Raw genomic sequence first — 20,000 nt, forward strand, 5'->3', positions numbered from 1 at the left:
AATTCGCTGTTTATTTGTTACTTGAATTAAATTTTGTACTTTAACTTGAATTTATTAGTTTCTGCGTACTGCGTAGCTGGCTATGAAGAACTTCTGCAGTTCGAATACATTTCTCATGGCGTCAACCGCGTACTCGGCATAAAACATTAATGATGCCATTTTCAATTCTCAATTTATTCTTACTTGAATAAATTACATTATTATCCAACTTTATTAGTTATTGACTATTATTGTACAGAAAGCGCACGAAACGAGTACAAATATTCCACGATATTGTTCAGTTAGATATTATACACTTGGTTATTGCACAGTAGAGAACAGGTTTGACAAGTTTTAGTGCTGACGTTTAGCCCGTTCTGCAGGTTCTCGGTTGTTTACAATTCACTTGCTACAAATATAATGCAAAAAAGTTAAATAATAAATAACTTATTAGGTGTGTTGGTGTGCAGTATTGTTGAGTATTTCTACTCGTTGTTTGTATGTTGACTTGCCCTTGCAGGCTTGTCAAAAAGTCTAGGAGCCGATATTAGTAACAGAAGTTCCTTTATTCGTAGTAGTACATACAATGTGGCGGATCTACAAGAACGTCTCTCCTACGTATGACCGTGCGAGTAGCCGCTGACCAACAAAAATACAGCACAGTTGAACTCATAAAAATACTCAGCGATACTACACACCAAAACATCTAATAAGATTTATTATAATTATTACTAGCTCCGTGAGCGGGCAAGATGAACCAAATCCCATGCCACATTGATTGGCTAGCTACCGGAGCGGGCAAGATGGGCAAGATGGAGCTATCTTGTGGAAATGGAGGTTTGGTCAGCTTGCGACATCTTTGCCCAGAAGTGGTATTGCATCAATTAATGCTTGACCCAATGTAATGCTCCTTGATTTTTTTGAGCCTAATCCAGGGTTTTCTAGCATCCTTGGTTGGTATTTTGGGTGGGATTGCATTTTCAAGAGTGTTGGCATTGCATTCGATGTCAGGCTTTGCACTACGAAGGACAGCTAATTCAAAGGGTCATTTCACAACGATATACAGTACATTTGTAATAGTCCGCACTTTTGCTGAGCCTGTCCTTGGTAGGGTTTCTGTCACCCTCAAGCAAACAGTAATCATGAAATCTGGTCTCCCAGTGACGTTAGTGATCATGATTTGATCGTACGGCTTGTACGTCAAGGATAGGTTTGTCGTACTTTGGCATGGCGCCAAGTATGAAGAGGTCTTGAAGGACTGAGTTGTTGTTGAAGTAATATATCAAACACAAGAGCGAGTGTTTCATCGGATATCCAAACACCGAGAAGCGAATTGAAAAACGAGGCCGAAGGCCGAGCGTTTTAACCGATTTCGAGGTGGTTGGATGTCTGATGAAACACTCTTTTGAGTGTTTGATATGCTTCTCAAAGGAATCAGTATTTAAGAGATATTTGGGATCAAAGTTGGCAAAATTTTATGCTAATTAAGACCACATGTCCAAACTTCCTTCACGGTAGTGATTTCTTTTGTTTTTGGCTTATGAATTATTATTAATGATTTGAGAAGTAGATGTCACGAAGCAAATCGGTTACAAGTACCGTAAACACCCGCAGATAATCCGCACCTTTTTCCAAAAAACTGGTGCTAGAAATCGGGGCTGCAGCTTATCTGCAGGAACATTTGCAAAAAGGCTGCTTCCAGTCTCCAGTGTTCCATCTTCGCGTCCAATCTAATGCCTGGTTCCTAAGCTGCGAATGTATCGATCATGTTCTTCTTGTAGGTAATGCAAAAATCTGTGACTTAAAACTGTTAAAATGAATGAAGAAATTCCTGTCAACAAATACCCGAAAAAGAAAAATCATGTGTCAAAGTTGGTAGAAACAATGCTAAAATTGTGGGTAAGACTTTGAAGTATTTTCCATTTCAATGTTAATAGTGAGTTTACATTCAATGAACAGTGGATGAAGAAGACTTCTTAAGACTCGACTTTGGATTTCTTTCAAAAAGCGGTTTTTTTCAAAATTTGAGCTGCTAAATTCATTGTGTGGCTCATCTGCTAGTGTTTATGGTAGCTCGGTTGCTGTGAAAGAAAAAAACTGCCGGCTGGTTTTATCCCACTTCTGACACCATGTTATGCGACAGGGACACAATCAACAATGAGTAAGTCGGTGGCCATGTTAGATTATATTCATACAGCGAACAACAACCAAACCACAAGTTTATAGGGGAACTAAGAATACATACATATACAATGAAGTAATTGTATGTGAGTAACGCAACAGTAACGTACATGTAACACAATGAAATTTAAAATAATTTAAGTATTCATTCAAGACTGTCGTTCACCTTGTCTGCAGCTAGGCAGTACATTGAAGTTTGCCTTAATCCCTGTTATAGACAGTTGTACCTTCATTCATCTCCTTTAGAGTAGGTGTTGTATGTTCTCGTTGTCAGTACTCTGAGTAAGAGATCTCCACAAACGTGATCGTGAACTTTTAGTGATTATCTTTGCCAGTTTTCTCATAAATTATCTGCATTACTTATAATATAAGTATTGAATAGACTTCTCTGTGCCTTACTGACATAATTTATTTGCATGTAACCATACAGGTGGTATTCAAACGGAATGAACAAACATTGTAAATTTTTTGAAATGTTGATGCCAATCATCTCATGGCTCCAGTGGATCTATTTCTTTGCAGATGTGCGTCACGGGAGGTTTGGGCATACCAGGCAGTCGCTATGAAAGAAACTTCTCTCGCAATTGCTTTGTAAGTAAAATTAACTGAAATGCAGTATGTGCCAATTTCAGAGATCCTTGTTATTGTGTAGAACCCTCTAGATGTGCTTGGTCCTGTTGCTAAATGGAGCTCATCACAAACTGTTTGGTTTTGCAAACAATGCCCTTTGTAGAGAGGAGAAAACAGCATGACAGTTTTAGCCGTCACATTAGATACACTTCCGTTGGGCTTTTTGATTTATTTATGAGGTGGAAGTCTAGGGTGCATTCCAAATAAAATTGAACCTACATGTAGCTAGTGCTCTCAACTTGTGTGGTGTGTGGTACATGTATGGGACCTGTGTGATGGTAATTTGCTGGCTGTCAACCATCAGGATTTAATCTAGACAATATTGTTTTTACTCTGAGAACATAAGTTTCAAGAGTGTTTTCTGTAATTTATTGATAGTGGTAGTCTACCATTGGACTTGATAAAAATTTTCTCTTTGAGCTTCAGACAAATATTGCTTACAAAACAAGTGAGATTTTTGCTTAATTTGCCATAGTCAATCTTCTTTGTTTATGAAGAAGGATTGGAGAAGACATTTATCTTCATTCATCTGGGAAGAAATCTAATGCAGCCTAAATTTTACAAAACCAAATGTTGCAAGTTAAAAAAAAGAGTCTGGAAACTCTGGTGCATCCTGGACCTTGCTTTCAGTCCTTGGGATGGGGTACTTCCCAGAATGAAGTGGGGGAGTGCAATGGGTAGTAAAATACATGCTACAAAAACTGTTAATTCCTACTGGAGGGATGACAGATGTATATACATTGTAGCTATTATGCTATTAGAATCATTCTTGAGAGAAAGAAAGAAAGTAAACGGCTGACACAAAAAGAAGTAAGGCAATACACTGTGATTCTCAGTACACTAGTGCTGAATAATATATCCATCTACATAATTTATAGAAACTAGGCTAAGCTCTTGTATATTTGCAAAAGGGATATTAATTTTATAATAAAGGCACTTCAAAGATAAGGGTGAGAACAAACTATTTTTTTGGGAGGTTTTTTTTTTCAACAAGTCTCAATGGACATTCCTACATAATATTATACAGATGATTACAGTTCCTAAATAAACGTATATACAAATAATACAAGTCACAGTAAAAATTCCTACATTTACAGAGAATACATTTGTTGCATAACATTAAACTAAACTTAAAACAGTGTGTTTTACATGTATATGGTTTTCCTAATATTATATGATATTAATATTATGAGATATAATGTAATTCAGTCAGGTGCATTCATTCATTTGTCAAAATCTCAATCAAAATATCCTTTGAAGTTAATTATTGTTTATTATATAAATAAGTTGATGTTTCCGTAAAAAGTAAAACAGCTTGACACTTTTCCAGAAAGAGTTTGAGAAAAAAAAAAAAGAACTTTTTAGATGGTTGACGACGATGATGATGGTGACAATGATACAGAGTTCCGGGCTCCTTTGTGCTTCACTACATTTAAATCCAAGTTTTTTGTTACATACCACTAAAACAAGCACTGTGATTGGTTGATTCTTGGTCATGTGCCGCTGATCAAATTCAAATGTTTCCCGACCTGGATACAATTCCACAGTTGTTGCCCACTATGGATGTTTTGCTGCGATTGTTGAAGGAAAAGTCTAAATACATAACAAAGCACTCAATGTATATCCCCTTGGGAAACTAGTTCGTTTTGTTTTCCCTTGAGTCCTGATGTTTCCTTTAACTTCATCTCGGGAAACACCAGGATTCTCGGCAAAACAAAACTTACTGTTTCCCTTGGGACCATACATTAAGTGTATAATAATTTATAATATTATTTATGTTTGTGTGTACGATGACACTTATGTCCAGGATTGACCCTAATTAGATGCACACCCAATTTTGACGTCCGACATGAAGGCCGACATGAAGGCCCATTAAGCCTTAGCATTTGCTACTGATTTCCAACAATGAGGTCAAGGGTAAAGGTTAGCGTTATTTTTAGTTTAGGGTAAATACAGCTGTTTATCCTTACTTGAGAAGCAGCATTTGAGGACACTTTGTGACATTAACTGTCTGTATTTCGAGACACGAGTGATGGTGAAGTTGAGAAGAAGAGCAAAGGGAGTCACTTTGTGACGCTTATTGAAATTTGCGTACATCTAAAATAGGGTCAATCCTGGACAAAAAATGTCATGTCTGTATGACGATGAACGAGCATTAACCTTCCTTTTCTGTTTCCATCTTCTGTATGTAGGCTGGTGTCTTCATGGGATTCTCCATCACATAATTTGCTACAGTTTAGTGCTTACCTGGCTAGACGATGGTGGAAGAATAGCACTCATTGTTATTCTCTTGATCCTTGGCATTTTGGAGTTTGCGATGGGTATTTGGGCAGCAGTTTGTCTTTGTGTGATGAAACCCTGCTGCGGTCCAGCTCAGGTTAGTGTTCCATTATTCCGATCCAGATTTTTCACTATAGCTGTTATAATAATAATAATAATAATAATAAAAATAATAATAACTTTATTTCAGTGTCAATCTTCTAGCTAGCCTATAATAGGCTTACTAATCGGGGACACTATCCTACATAAAAAATACAATAATCTTTCGAATTTACAATAATAAAATCTTTAGGCTGCAATGGCTATATACAATAATAAAGAACATATCTAGAAATATAAAAATTCTTCCGCTACAATCACTATATACGATAATAAAGAACTTATTTAGTAACTAAAACTTATTTAATTAGTAGCTATGATTTTATCCGATTATAAAATTTATATTTAGCAAGTGCATGTGGGACAATTACCATTACAAAAGTCATTCTCCACCAGGCTAGCGAGATCTCTTTTTCTAATATTGGCCATGAAGGCCGTTAACGTCTGTCTCTCTCTGTCGCCTGGGCTAAGTTTGGACCAAAGTGGTGGTCCAAAGAACGTCAATGAATGTTTCCCATGCCTGACACTGTTGAATCATGGAATATAGAAATCAGAATTTCTCAGATGGTAATTAGATGGCGTTTCACTGAATAAGTCCAGAATAATTTATTCTTTGGGAGTAACTTACATATATGCTTGACCTTGAACATAAATATTGCTATATCTTGAAGATGCCTATACTTTTAAGTCTTCTAGGCCTGTTTGCTTTATTTTACCATAACTCGCTTTGGTGCTATTATAGAATGAGCACTTACACGTAGTTAGTGCAAAAGCTGCCAGATAGAATAAAATCATAGTTACTGTAATAGTTACTGTAAACATTTCAGAAATGTCAGAACCTTATGCTTAAGTAAGATTATTTATAAAAGTGTCAATAATAATTAATGATGAGTTATTACGTACTGTACTCTTTTAGTGCATACATGTATTCATGTAGCTATAAATGAAGTCTATAGAATTTCATTTGTCCATATTCTCATTAGCATCTAAGTATAAATTTTATTCACCTTTTTGTGTACAATAATTTTTGTTCAACACATTATTTGTGCACCGTTTTTTGGTGAATGCAAATTATGTAAGTTGACCTTTCCCCTCAAAACCAGCACCAAAAAATAATTATCCCAGGTGGACACGTGGTCATAGTTCATGTAAACTGGCAGTGTGATAATAACTATATAGGCAGTTATGCAATTATTGCAACATCATTATTTGTGTATGTAGTAAGTAATACTGTTATAAAGTTATTTAGTTGACATTACACACTTTTAGGTTAAGGAAAACAAAAGTTAAGTTGGTTGTACCTGTGACATTTCCCTAGAACTGGATCTGTATGATTATGTATTAATCATTAAAAACTCACTGTCCCTTAAAAAAAAAAAAGAAAACAATGTCCTACGATTTGTTAGGTTGGATCTCTGCCTAAATTTTTTTGTTACGGCTGATAGAAGATTAATGTATTGAAAGCCGTTGTCAAGGAAAGTTCATTGAAAATTCTTTCAAGATATAAAAGCTACATGTATGATAGGCTGTTTGGAGAAAGTTATGATCTCAAAGAATAATGACTATTATTATTATTATTATTATTCTTAATCATAACTCTCTCCAAAGATCCTATGGTAGCTCTCTGCCTGCCCTCTCTCAAAGTGATCTGCATAGAATAACTCGTCTTCCCCATGGTCACTGCACTGTCTAGCAAATTGACCAGATTCTGGATCCCTCTGTCATTAAAAAAAAAAAAATTCCCCTCTGCTATCCAGAGAATTTTTAATACAGCACTTTTGGAAGCCCTTTTCGGTAAGTTCTGCACCTGAATTGTCCTCCTGTGCATTGCCAGTCGAGTGACAGATCTGAACAAGTTGCACCTTTTGAACAAAACCACCAGCACTTTGTTGGCCAGCATTCTTCCTCTTCTTTCTCATGCAATTTTTGAAAGAATGGCTTGTTGATGGCAACGTTGAGGGGCTGCACAATAACTGTCATGCCTCCGGGCATCACTGCAGGCTCAGTGTTCAACGACTTCAGAGTATTCCTAACTGGCCCAGACGAGTGAAGGAGTTCTAGACTAGCATGGACACCTTTCATGGCAAATCACCAAACTTGCTTTTAACAGCTCTCATCCAATCCTTCAAATGTCCTTCAAACATCAACCCGTTTTGTTGACATATCACAGTAACATTTTATGGAAAGTTTTTTGATGGTAAATTGTTTGCGTGGCCCCTGCTTGGAACTATTGCTTTTGACGCCCTTTGTGATAATTAAACTAGTGTTCATCTCGATGTCAATGGTGAAAGGTGTTAAAAGTCTTTGTTGCCGTCATGTTACGTTTGAGTTTGAAAGTTATGATATCTTTGATATCTCTTTAGTGATCACAGAACTTTGAAACAAGCTTTCCTTCGTAAACTAGGGATCTTTTCGCAACCTCCACTAATTTCATTCAAACGAGACAAAAACGTAGGCAACTTTTTAGTTAGAAGCGCACTCAAAACCAACGAGGTACCCGGCACTGCAACCCGGCACTTTCAAATGCGCGTGCTCACGATGCAAAACTTGTCCTTTCACTCTTAACACTAGCAAAATATCGGGATCTAAGCGATCTGTTAAGATCACCGATCGTTTCACATGTAACTCCGCAAATGCCATTGCTCGTTATGCAATAATTATACATTGGCGAGACAGGTACTGTAGACGACTAGGCGACCGATTCCGCGAACACCTTCGCGATGTTGAGAAGAATGGCAAGAATGCATCTAAGCCAGTCGCTCGTCATTTTCATCTCCCTAACCACTCCAAACAACACATGGCTATCTGCGGCCCTTCATAAACATCAAGGTACGACGGAAAGCCGCAAGAATCCAGAACAAAAATTACATCTTCCAAATCGGCACCCTTACTCCCCACGGTATTAACGAACGCTTTCATTTAACAGACTTAACTATTAGAGTGTAGTGTTAAGTGCTAGTTTTCTATTCATATGAACCATATGAGCGTTAGCCCCACTAATGGAATTGGGCCCACACAAGGACAGAGAAAAACTTTGACCAGGGTGGAAATTGAACCCACGACCTTCGGGTTAGATCACCGCTGCTCTACCGACTGAGCTACAAGGTCAGGCGGGAGCAAGCCGTGGGAACTGAACATGTCACACTCCCGGCCATGAATATGTACAAGTACAAGGAAGGGTTACGTTTTTGCAAACGTTCGCCGTGTAGCACTCATTTCAACAGACTTAACCATTAGAGTGTAATGTGAAGTGCTAGCTTTCTACCCATATGAACCATGTGAGCGTTACCCTACACGGCCAACGTTTGCAAAATCGTAACCCTTCCTTGTACTTGTGCTTTTCATTTAACTAATGAATTCCTGTTTTTCACGTTGCCAGGTTACCACCAATGGCGTAGCTCATACTCCACTATAAAAACTACACACAACCCATAATTCCTCAATTCGCTCTGACGAAGGGCTAACGCTCGAAACGTCAGCTTTTAGAATCCCTGTCCGGTGGTCAATTTACATTATCAACTTTGTTGATAAATCAAATTTTTGATGTACAAATCAAACCACAACCATATACATATATGGCCACCCAATGACGAGGATCCCTTAAGGACGTTCGCGCTAATTGTTTGTGCGCAACTTTACTGCGCAGGTAACGCGACTGTAATATGTCACGCATTACTTCGAGCATTAGTGAAGATGAGCTTTCAAAACCTTTGCAAAAACCGTGGACGAGAAGTCTTGCACAGCGTTGGATCAGAGAAGATCGTGATCAGTCAAAATTGATTAAAAAATATTTATGAAAGTCAAGTAGACTACTGCACGCCTGATATTCGCGTTGTTTTATCAGTCGTGCACTAGTCTACTTTCATAAATATTTTTTAAGCATTTAGTTAAACTAACGTGGCGACGAAAACGCTGGGGGAAAAATTCCAGGCCGGCAAAAGAATAGCACATTTATTTCCGAACCATTACGTTGTCGTGTTGTCAATGCTCTTGGAAATATGCAGTGTTCCAAGAGCATTTGAAAACAATGGTTTATCCAAAATTTGGGGGGCAAACAACAACCTAGACAAAATGGAGACGTTTATCTGACTTGATTCAACAGGTCGTGTATAAGTTTCCATACTCGAGGTCGACTTAAATACTAGTATTAAAATATGGTTGTTTAAATGGCTCCTGGTATGCCATTCAACAAATGTACAATGCTATTAGATTATTCAGTCCTAAAACAGCCCTATGATCTTGAAATTTTGAAACTGTGATTTTATCGAGGAGACTATAAAAGCTAGAGTAATAATGAACCACAAAGTTTACGTCGATCAGATGAGAAGGTACTACCTTTTGGTGCTGGAGATCATGGATTCCACCCGCCAGTTCAAAACTAATAAGTGAGGAGAAGGTGCAGCTGCTTTTGTTACGGTATCTTCTATTGGTTTAAGTTTCTAGTAATTTCTGATCAGAGACATAAGTGGTGGGCTCATCTAAAGCACAGCGTTCGTACAGAGTCTTGAATTCTTGAAAAAGTCTGGAAGTTTGCAAACCAGTTTTCCAGACCTCGAAAAAGTCTGGAAAATAAAGATAAAGTCTGGAAAAATGGTAAAAAGTCTGGAGAACTTTTTGTTTGAAATTACTGAAACAAGTGCTTTATTGCTAATTTTTTCAGATAGGCAGATCTTTTTGAAAATTTCGTCTTTGGCGAAAACATTCACTCGCAGACCGAGAAGTCTCCGATCTGTCTTACGCCAGCACAGCATCGTGGTTACTGTATGTTCACAGTGCATCGTGGGACAAACTCTATATACTTAACTTGGGTCTAGAAAAAGAAATAAGCATTTTGGAAAAAGTCTGGAAAACGTCTTTAATTTTGCTCGGCCAAAAATCTGTGCAAACCCTGAAAGCAAGTGAGGCCCACAGTAAATGTACATAATTTTGTCGCATGGTGATGCCAAAGTCCCTTTGTTTATCCACAGTACAATCCATGGACTACGGGTATAACATTAAACCCCTCACAAGGAAAAGGGAAATATCTTTCTTCTTGGTTTGCATCCACGTGATGAGACGGCCATGTTGGTGTACAAAACAATAGAAAATAACCCTACAAGTTTTGCATAAGAATAGAGTCGAATTCCCAAAGGCATTTTACTGCATTGTTCTGTACATCAACATGGGATGGATGCAAACCGTCCATTCTTGGTGGGGATCAAACAGATCCACATCTCCTAATTGATCTACATTATTAATACTTTATGCAGTAGGAGGTCTGTATTGGTTGTAAAATTCTTACTTGTAATGTTTAATAGATTGAAGCCCCAGAAGAGTGTGCACATGTGGTTTCATTATCGCTAGGGCGACATACAAAATCGTTAGATATATTATAACTGGTGCTTTTCACACATTCTGATCAATTGGTTAAAGTGCTATTCACCTTAAAGCAGCCTAAGAGAAACAAAATAACTTCCTGTAATAATTAACAATTATTCACCGAAGTGGAGGTGAATAGTACTTGGATAATCACCTTCGAGTTTGTCAATCAGCGCGCGCAGAGAGCGCTATTCACTTGTGTGGTATATACTACATGGAAGTGCGAATATTGTGGTAGTTACATATACGTGTGTTGTATAATCACACTAAAACGATACTTGTACACCTCCATATTTAGTGAATAATTCCTGATTCTCGCTAGATAACTGAAAGTCTTGGGTTGCCAATTTGAGTGCTACATAGTCATCCTTGTAATATAAGCTCATCCTAAGAAAGGCATGACATATTTCTGTGTTTACTATCAGGGACCAACAGTGGCATTTTCTGGGAACACCACTGGTCAAACAATGGCCCTACCTGCAGGAGGTGTCCAAGTCGCCTATCCAGTACAACCAGCTGGTGGCGTCCTTCCAGTTCAGGCTTCCTACATGTATGCAAGTGCCCCAATGCCTATCGGAGCAGTTGGTGGTCCTACTCCTCCTCAGTTGGTAGTGGCAGCATCACCAGTTGGAGCGGGCTCACCTCAGGACACTGGGATGGAAGCACAACATGGAAAGTACATTCCGGTGTAAGAACAGCTTTGATTGGTAAGGTGTAACAATCAAGTTTGCAACGGCTATCCATCTTGACTGATAGGCAAGCGTTGCAATGAAAAATATCAGGCTGAATTTTCTGCTTTTTATTACTTTTGGGAATATAGATAATGATGATGATGACGAAAATTCTGATTGTAAAGACAATGATGATAGTGGTCACGATTTTCATAGGGGTGCTAACACTATTATTAAAATTCAATTTCATCTAGTAATAACCAAAACCAAGGTTTGACAGACATCTTTTCTTTCATTTCCACTTCTTTAGGGTGGAGTTCCTTTGACAACACGAAGAGGCTGGCCAGAGGATTTAGATTTTCACCAAATGTTGCACAGCACAACTCGAAGAAATACTTAGCGATACTACACACCAAAAAATCTAATAAGATATATTTATTAGCGGAGCTCGAAGGCGCGCGCGCGGAGCACCATTGGTAAAAAAAATTGGTACCCTACGACCGTACGCCCACCCCTCCATGTATGCCAATGTGAAAGTGTTGTGCAACCCGCGTTTTTGGGAGGAAAAAGCTTTGATATTGGAACTCCGTGTCATCGTTAATGGCCCCTTTGCAGGATAGTGATCACATGGTACAAATCCGCCATACTGGGACGCAAATTGCCCACTGGGACATCTAAAGTAAGGAAAATTTAGATTAACTAGCCTTTGTTTTAGATGTCCCAGTGCGCAATTTGCGTCCCAGTATGGCGGATTTGTACCATGTGATCACTATCCTGCAAAGGGCCCATTGACACCTGGCCGGCGGGCTCAAGTTTAAAGCTCATTGAAGTCAGCTGGTTTTATTTAGTTGACCGCTGACGAGGTACTGGTTTTCGATTGGATCGCAGGCTCAAACCAAGTTAACTTGTACATGCAATCGCATGGGTCAGAGGGCAATTTAGGATTAATTTCACTCGTATCTTCAAAGTTTTCACAAAATTGCCCAAGTCGCAAAGCAATGAGAGCAATTTGGAAAACTGAAAAAACAAGTGAAATTAATCCTTAATTGCAAATTGTAATTACATGTTTATCAAATAAAGGGCAAAATTATTTGGGGAAGCCCGTTCAGTGCCGCGACAAATCACAATCAACACGTTCCCATTCGGTTAAAGTTCAATTCAATAAATCGTTGCTGTCAACAGAAATATCGCTTAAAATGTAATTTATAGATAGTAGAAAAACGTAATTTAATCTGGAAGAAGATCTCTTGTAACTGGATAAGCAACTGTTAACCAATCAGGATCAAGTAATCATGCCCTCTGGATTACCAAAAGTGTCTTCGTGATTTAAGAAAAATTCCTTCAGTCTCAGCCAATCAGCATTCGGTACATTTGCCCCGTAAGTGATAAATTGTAGAAATAAATAACACGCCGTGAGGCGTTTACGCGGGATGGGTCGATGTAAGCTTATTAAACGTTTAATAGGTAACGGTAAGAACAGTCTGTTTACACTAACAAACAAGCTTGCGCGAGGAATGCTTCTGCTTGTATTAAGTGGCAACGAGGAAAACCTGGAATTTAAAAATTGGAGTGGCAATCGATTGGCGCGAGGACACAAGGAATTTTACAAAAATTTGGTTTTATCAACGGAGTTGATAATGTAAATTGACCACCGTTCAGAGATTCTAAAAGTTGACGTTTCGAGCGTTAGCCCTTCTTCAGAGCGAATCGAGGAATTGTGGGTTACGTGTTTATAGTAGAGTAGGAGCTACTCTATTGGTGGTAACATGGCAACGTGAAAAATAGGAATATATTATTTAAATGAAAAGCGTTCGTTAATACCGTGAGGATTAAGGGTGCCGATTTGGAAGAAGAATTTTTTGTTCCAGATTTTTGCGGCCTCCCGTCGTACCTAGATGTAGGGAAAGGCCGCAGATAGCCATGTGTTTTTTGGAGTGGTTAGGGAGATTAAAATGACGAGCGACTGGCGTAGATGCAACCTTGTCATTCTTCTCAACGTCGCGAAGGTGTTCGCGAAATCGGTCGCCTAGTCGTCTACCTGTCTCGCTAATGTATAATTTATTGCATAACGTACAGGTTATGCAATAAATGACATTTGCGAAGGTACATGTGAAACTATCGCTGATCTTAACAGATCGCTTAGGCCCCTATATCTTGCTAGTGTTAAGAATGAAAAGGAATTTTGTTAGACGAAATAAACTGAGAAACTGATCAGGACCCTGTGAGGATATGTAATTTGACTGCAGGAAAGAGCCATTTTCAGTCTTCAGTGATGTAAATTTTAATTTAGTCACTGCAATAAAAACATTTCAAGTCTCACGAGAGACTCAGCGGACGCTTTACTGAAAAAGCCGTGAGATTTGCGAACTTAAATTCCTACTCAGCCGGCGATGAAGGAAAGATATGGTTAGCGCAACTGTAGAGAATGATCTAGGTGAACTCTCGAGGCGGTGGGAGCTTTTGAAGGGAATTTATGGCCCGACGTGATTCTACTTCGTCGACTTCCACGCGAAACAAACACTGAGAGCACGTGGTCCCGCGGGATACGAGAAACTTTAAAAAAACATGTCGATTTGCGACTACAAATAAGAAAAAGCACCCATCTGGCAGAGCCTTCTTTTTCTTGCTCGATTTTGACGTTCTCGAGAAAGACTGCGTAAATCGAGTAAGATCTTTGTTGAGTATGCACTGCATGTTGCCAGGATACAGTCTCGACCCCAAGTCTAATATGCCAGGTCTCGCCGCCATCTTGGTTTTTCACGTTACAGCGGGCTCAATTATTACCATCGATTTTATCACTAATCGGATGCTTGCACCGGAAAAACGGGTTTGACAAAAGAAAACAAGATTGAGTAGTCCAGAAGTTCGGGGTGCGGCGGGTTCTAAGAGTTGACGCGATTCAGGCGGTGCCTCCTTTTCTCCTTCTCAGTAAAGACAAAGACAAAAGAAGGCTCTGCTCCCAAGGAGAAGAAAAAGATACCCGACTGCAATTTATACGCGGTCCGCCTTACAGGCATCCCGCTTAATAACACGGGAGCTCCTCTAATCTATATATTACTGTTCTTTTTCTGGCATATTGAAAGTGGGAAAATGAGAGGCAACTTAATTGCACGTCACCGTTTTGGTAACAGAGGAGCCCCACGGTGCACCATTTACACCGCTCGCTCAATAGCCCATTTCCGAGTTGATACATGCCTCAGTTTCAAAGCGAATCCTGGTGCACAACCATTCAAATGGAAATGAGTCGCGTATTCTTATGCAAATCAAACTCATTTCCCTTACAATAGTTGAGCACCAAGACTCATTTCGAAACCGAGACAAACAGCAACTCGGAAATGGCCCATCAGTGCTTCGTTTCACGGGTTTTAAAAGCCACATGTATACAGATCAGAGAAAAGAAGTCGAAAGCCAACACTGAAGTCACCAGTGATCGGAGTGACGACCTGTGGTTCATAAAGCCGTTCACCAGCGGAGCACGATCAAGTCAAAAAGACTTGTTTCGGACTACGCCAAAACCATAGTTAATCTAGAGACTGGTTATGAAACCCTGGGAATTTCAAAAGCAGGAACAATACAGTCGCAATTAGATGTTGAACTGACCGTGACCCTGCACAATCTTTTGTTTTTGGTTCGCAAGTTAATTTCGAATAAATTAGTCGAAACGTTTGATTGGTTATCCTGCCGAAAAAAGCGTGTTTTTGTCGGGTTTATGCAGGGTCAAGGCCAAAAAGGCGAACAAAAACATGAAACAAAGAAACTTGTCGAGTTTCCTAACCAGCCTGCATCTATTAACTATGCCAAAACGTACCAACGCAAGTTTTCTAGTCTTTTTGCAAAAAGCAGCCTTTCAAATAGAGGCAGTTGTAACTTCCGTCGGTGTTGTTGCAAAGTTGTGCCATGACCATGCTCTGTGCACTCGTCAGTCATTTGACCAGCCATTCAGTTAATCAATCGAGTCAGTATCCTTCGCTTTTTGATTTTACCAATCATTCCAATGAAGTTGCCCCTGCAAGTTGTGAGATCCACCATCAGCCTGTATCATGATTGATACGAGTTTACACGAACGCGGTTTCATTTGCAACCGTATCATTTTCGATGCGGTTACGCCTTCGTGGGTTCAATTCCCACACTGGTCAGAGGTTTTCTCTGTCCTTGTGTGGGCCCATTTCCATTTGTAGGGCTAACGCTCACATGCTTCATATGGGTTAGAAAACTAGCACTTCACATTACACTCTAATCAGTCTGCTCAAATATAAGTTCTACACGGCCGACGTTTGCAAAAACGTAATCCTTCCTTGGCCTTCTGTTTACACGACACCGATCGGAACCCATTGCCGAAACTGGGTCGATTTGAAAACGCTGCCAAAGGTGGAGCGTTTTGAAAACGATACGGTTTCGTCTGTCGTGTAAATAGCGAAACCGCATCGATTTGAACGTTATTTTTTTGGAGCGAAATTTTCATTGTTCGATTCAAAATGGTAAATTTAGCACATAGAGTGCAGCGCTCGCTTATAACATCACGACTTTGATTTTCTGGCGAAAACTATTTGGTGTAAACACTTTCAAACGGCATCGATTTTGGTACGGTTTCGAAGTCGTGAAACCTGCGTTCGTGTGAACGCCGCTTAAAACTGCCTGCAGATTACAATCGCCCAACTCTTGAGGTTGATCATTGTTTCTGCAAAATCAAAAATTTACTCTCCAAGACGAGGATATTTATCACCAGGTAATTCCATCTTTTTGGGAATAGCAGCTACTTTATTATTCATCAGCGTCACAATTTTTTGCTGATTTTGGGGCTCATTTTGTTGAAACTCAAGCACGCTTCCAACATACCTCTTTATTTTCGTGACTTATGCACTGCCTACGGTGCACTACCACAAAAATCCTCCCGTATCACATTTCAACCCACGTATGCAAATCTCTTTTCCCGCGAGAAATTTATTGAAACAAATAACATATTTGCTATTAGAGGCAAAAAATCCTTCCTATTTCAATTGCGTGCGAACAAGACACACAATCCGTGTCACAAAGCATATGCAATTCAATAAATTTCTGACAGTTCACATCAAACCCTTTTCGAAAGAACCTTGACCGTAAATAATGAAGCACAAAAGAGACAAGCTTTCATTCAAATAATTTTTCACAATCACAAGTTCATGTTTTTTACCTTTGCAGAGTTGAGTAAGAAATAATTAACAAATCGAAAATGGTTCAGCGTTGTCTGTACTCTTATCGACAACGATATTCGTCATCACAGTGGTCAAAATGTTGTGGACACACGAGGCGCAGTCGAGTGAGTCCACAACCAATATTCAACGCCAAGGAAAGTTTTTATTTCAGAGCGTGACCAAAATCATGACACGAAGAAAGAGCAAGCGTTGTCTATAACTTTCTCGCAATATGATTGGTTTATTTCCCAAAATGGGCGTTCCTGATTGGTTATTACATTGCGTGACAAATTGACGCGAGCATGACGCGTACAGCGTTGTCTAGACTCTCGTCGACAACGGCAAATTAGCCAATCAGATTGCGAGATTACAAGCAATTGTGGTAAAAATGTAAATTACCAGACAACTTAGGTGCGACTTCAGTAAACACTGTGGGGGCTGGACGATCGGCAAGACAGCGAGCCATGCGAATGTCGCATTTAAGTCTAAGCACCCATTTCAAATAGCGCTGATAAACAGTTATTAAGTCTAAGCACCCATTTTAAAACGGTTAGCTTTCAATAACTGTGTGACTCGCATGTTGACTTTCATGGCTCGCCATGTTGGCTCGCATGACTCACAGTCATGGCTCGCATTGCTGGCATTGCTGTCGAAGACCATTACTCGTCGGACTCGTAGCTTTAATGATTCCAGATATTTATTTTTCACCGCCTGTCTTGTTCATTCAATTGACGTTCCATTCTTGAGCTCCATGAGGGTATATTTTGCTTAACGATCCACTAAAACGCCATTCGCGTTACAATGACTTTCGACGCCATTGAAGGTTAACAAGAATTAGTGAAATTTCCAATTGTGCGGAGACTGTGTGGAACTGAGTACAAATAAATACAAATAGCCAAACAACAGAGTTCACAGATCCACTTAAGGTGTTTGATTCCTTTTCTGTCTTTTTTGAACCTATAAATTACCAGATAATTTTCCATTTGGTTTCAGTGTTGTACATAACACCACACTTGGCAAAATATTAGAAATACAGCTCACTTTGATTTCGGCTCGACGGGCGAAAGATTGTTATCGAAGTCCATTACTCGCTTTTAAGATTCCAGATATTTATTTTTCCATTCTTTGAGCTCCATAAGGGTATATTTTGTTTAAAGATGCACTACAACGCCATTCGCGTTAGAATGACTTTCGACGCCATTGCAGGTTAATTAAATGTTCTCCTGTGTGCACCAGAGAAATCATCGCATTACCCCAGCCCCCTCAAAGCTAACAAAATACGCACAGAAGACTATCTGCAAAAAGACACCACTTAGCAGGGGAGTCACAGGCACGACTTTGGCAAGATTTCCGCACAGGCCCCTACTTCACTATGCATACGCTCCGTTGTTTCGAGAAAACAATAACGATAGCAATAGACGTCCTTTGGGATTGTGGCTATATGGACTTTACAAAAACCGGTTGAACTTCTGACTGAAATACGGAAAATCGAACATTTTTTCCTGCAATTTTACCCATTTTTCAATTTTAGAATAAGCGAAAGAAGTGGTTTTTCAAGCAATCGTTGTAGTAGGGTTCAGATTCTCAGACATAACAAACAGACCAAATAAAAGTACTCTCATAAAAAATTTAACGGCTACCTGCTCTTTTTATCATGTAATTGTTCTTTCTGTCTGCTTGCGAATTCGCCGAGACACTGCAAAGTGTATGTTTTCTTCCTTTCCTGTATTTAGGATCACGAACGGTGCCTTTAGTGGGCTTTTGCGATTTATCCCTCTTTGTAGAGATCGGCCATATGCTCAAAGATGCTTTAAGTAAATAACTTTGGTAGAGATCCATGGATGTTCCCGTACGAGGCATACTTCGTTTCACTCCCCATCATGTCTTTTCAATGCCCTGCTGTGGGCTCGTTGTTCTGGGTCGACGAAGTTTAGGCGATGGTTAACTGTGAGATGATGTTAGCCCTTGTCTTGTAGGCAATTGTAAACTCTCCGGCCACAGGTAGCTAGTGCTAATATTTTTCAAGGAAAGTTTACTGTCAGAAAATTATGTGTTCTGGCGGATTGAAGGTTATCCATTGCAGTTTTTTCTTGAGCATCGCGAAACAGATCCATCTCTCGATGCACTTTGTCTTTGCCAACTGACTGCGTTTTCACACAGGTTTTGGACATGCACGGAAGACGAAAGTAAGGTCTGGGACGAGTGTAATGGCGGATGGACGCGTGTGTATAGCTCCGTGATGCGAACTTTTGGGGAAGCCATATTAGATGTCTAAAAGAAGCGCAAGACAAGCTAGGACATCAAGCTCGTCCTCTCATTCACTACCATCGCCTAAAAGAAATCGCGCCCGTTTTAGTAGTGACGAAATGGAAGCAAATGAGGAAAATGTATCGCTTAAACAAATTTTGGACAAACTTGCATGCATGGAAGATAGAATTGAAGAGCACTTCGGAAGTTTGAAATCCGAAATATCTCGCCTCAGTGCCGAATTCAAAGAGGAGGTCGAAAATATCAAAACCAATTTGAAAGAGGTAGAAAAATCCCTTCAGTCTGCGTGGGACAGTATTAACGATCTAGAAGCAGATGCCAAAACTCACAGCGACTTCAAGAAAGCAAGTCAGCAAGCACTAGATTCACACCTCCAACAAATTAATTTACTGAAAACAAGTAGTGGTAACGCCGCTTATCAAAACCAGCAAAAAGAAATTCGAGCCTTACAAGCAAGCTTGGCGCAGGAAAGGGAGAAAATCATTGCATTAGAAAATTACTCAAGAAGGGAGAATCTTCGCTTCATGAACATTCCGGAAAGAAGAGACGAGAACTGTGTTGATGTAGTTTATGACATTATTGAGAATGAGCTGAACATTGATCCGGAGAATATACAATTCCACGCAGTTCACCGAATCGGAAAACCGCGAGAAGCGACAGACGCAAATCCACGACCGATAATCGCCCGATTCCTGTGTCGAGAAGATAGAGACAACATCTATAGAGTAAAAAACCGGTTGAAGAAATCGAGGAAGTTTGAAAACGCCTATATCACTCAGGATTATGCACAGGCTATACAACTGGAGCGAAAGGTTCTCATAAAAGCAATGTTTCTAGCCAGGGAGAAAGGTGCTATTGCAAAGGTTGTGGACAGGAAACTGATCATTGGTTCTGATACTTTTCATATCAACAACATTCCTGAAGAATTTCGTCCGCCAACGACTGAATCAACCAATCGATAAGTGTTTATCTTAACATATTTAGCTAAACTACCCCCTTTGCAGCTATAATTTGCTAGTTTCTTATATATAGTATACATATATAATTATAATTGATTGGCTTCCCCTTTTTCCGCATTACTATGTATATCCCAGCCAGTGGACTTTTTATTTCTGCTTTGTTTAGTTGTACGTGTGTGTTTGTGTTAGTTCTCCATGTTGTGAAGTCCATTTCACTAGATACAAGTTTTAATAACCTTTCGGTTTTTCAAGGTGCGTTCTTTATTTTCGCATATTTAATCCTCTTCCCCGCAGGCAGGTTGACTGTTAACACCTCTCAATTAGAACCGTCATATTCACAGATGACTTACTAATATGGTCTCTGAATGCGAGGGGTCTCTCCAACACCACGAAAAGGCGTGAAA

The 20,000-nt window shown here is 39.5% G+C and overlaps 2 protein-coding genes across 2 annotated transcripts in view; both read left to right on the plus strand.

The window, feature by feature from the left end:
* The window catches only part of LOC138032008 (uncharacterized), a 14,227-nt gene extending 812 nt beyond the window's left edge, over positions 1–13,415 (plus strand). Inside the window, exons 2-5 of the mRNA XM_068879594.1 lie at positions 2,683–2,755; positions 4,983–5,167; positions 10,953–11,234; positions 11,509–13,415. Coding sequence (XP_068735695.1) covers positions 2,683–2,755; positions 4,983–5,167; positions 10,953–11,219 — 525 coding nt within the window. The 3' untranslated portion in view covers positions 11,220–11,234; positions 11,509–13,415. The remainder of the gene's footprint in view (positions 1–2,682; positions 2,756–4,982; positions 5,168–10,952; positions 11,235–11,508) is intronic.
* A 4,495-nt stretch (positions 13,416–17,910) lies between these two features.
* Positions 17,911–20,000, plus strand: part of LOC138033069 (CDK5 regulatory subunit-associated protein 2-like) — a 2,135-nt gene continuing 45 nt past the window's right edge. The window contains exons 1-2 of the mRNA XM_068880812.1: positions 17,911–18,370; positions 18,530–20,000. The exon at positions 18,530–20,000 is cut by the window's right edge and continues 45 nt beyond it. Coding sequence (XP_068736913.1) covers positions 18,637–19,599 — 963 coding nt within the window. The 5' untranslated portion in view covers positions 17,911–18,370; positions 18,530–18,636 and the 3' untranslated portion in view covers positions 19,600–20,000. The remainder of the gene's footprint in view (positions 18,371–18,529) is intronic.

This window comes from Montipora capricornis, chromosome 14, assembly GCF_036669925.1.
Source record: "Montipora capricornis isolate CH-2021 chromosome 14, ASM3666992v2, whole genome shotgun sequence".
Lineage (NCBI taxonomy): Eukaryota > Metazoa > Cnidaria > Anthozoa > Scleractinia > Acroporidae > Montipora > Montipora capricornis.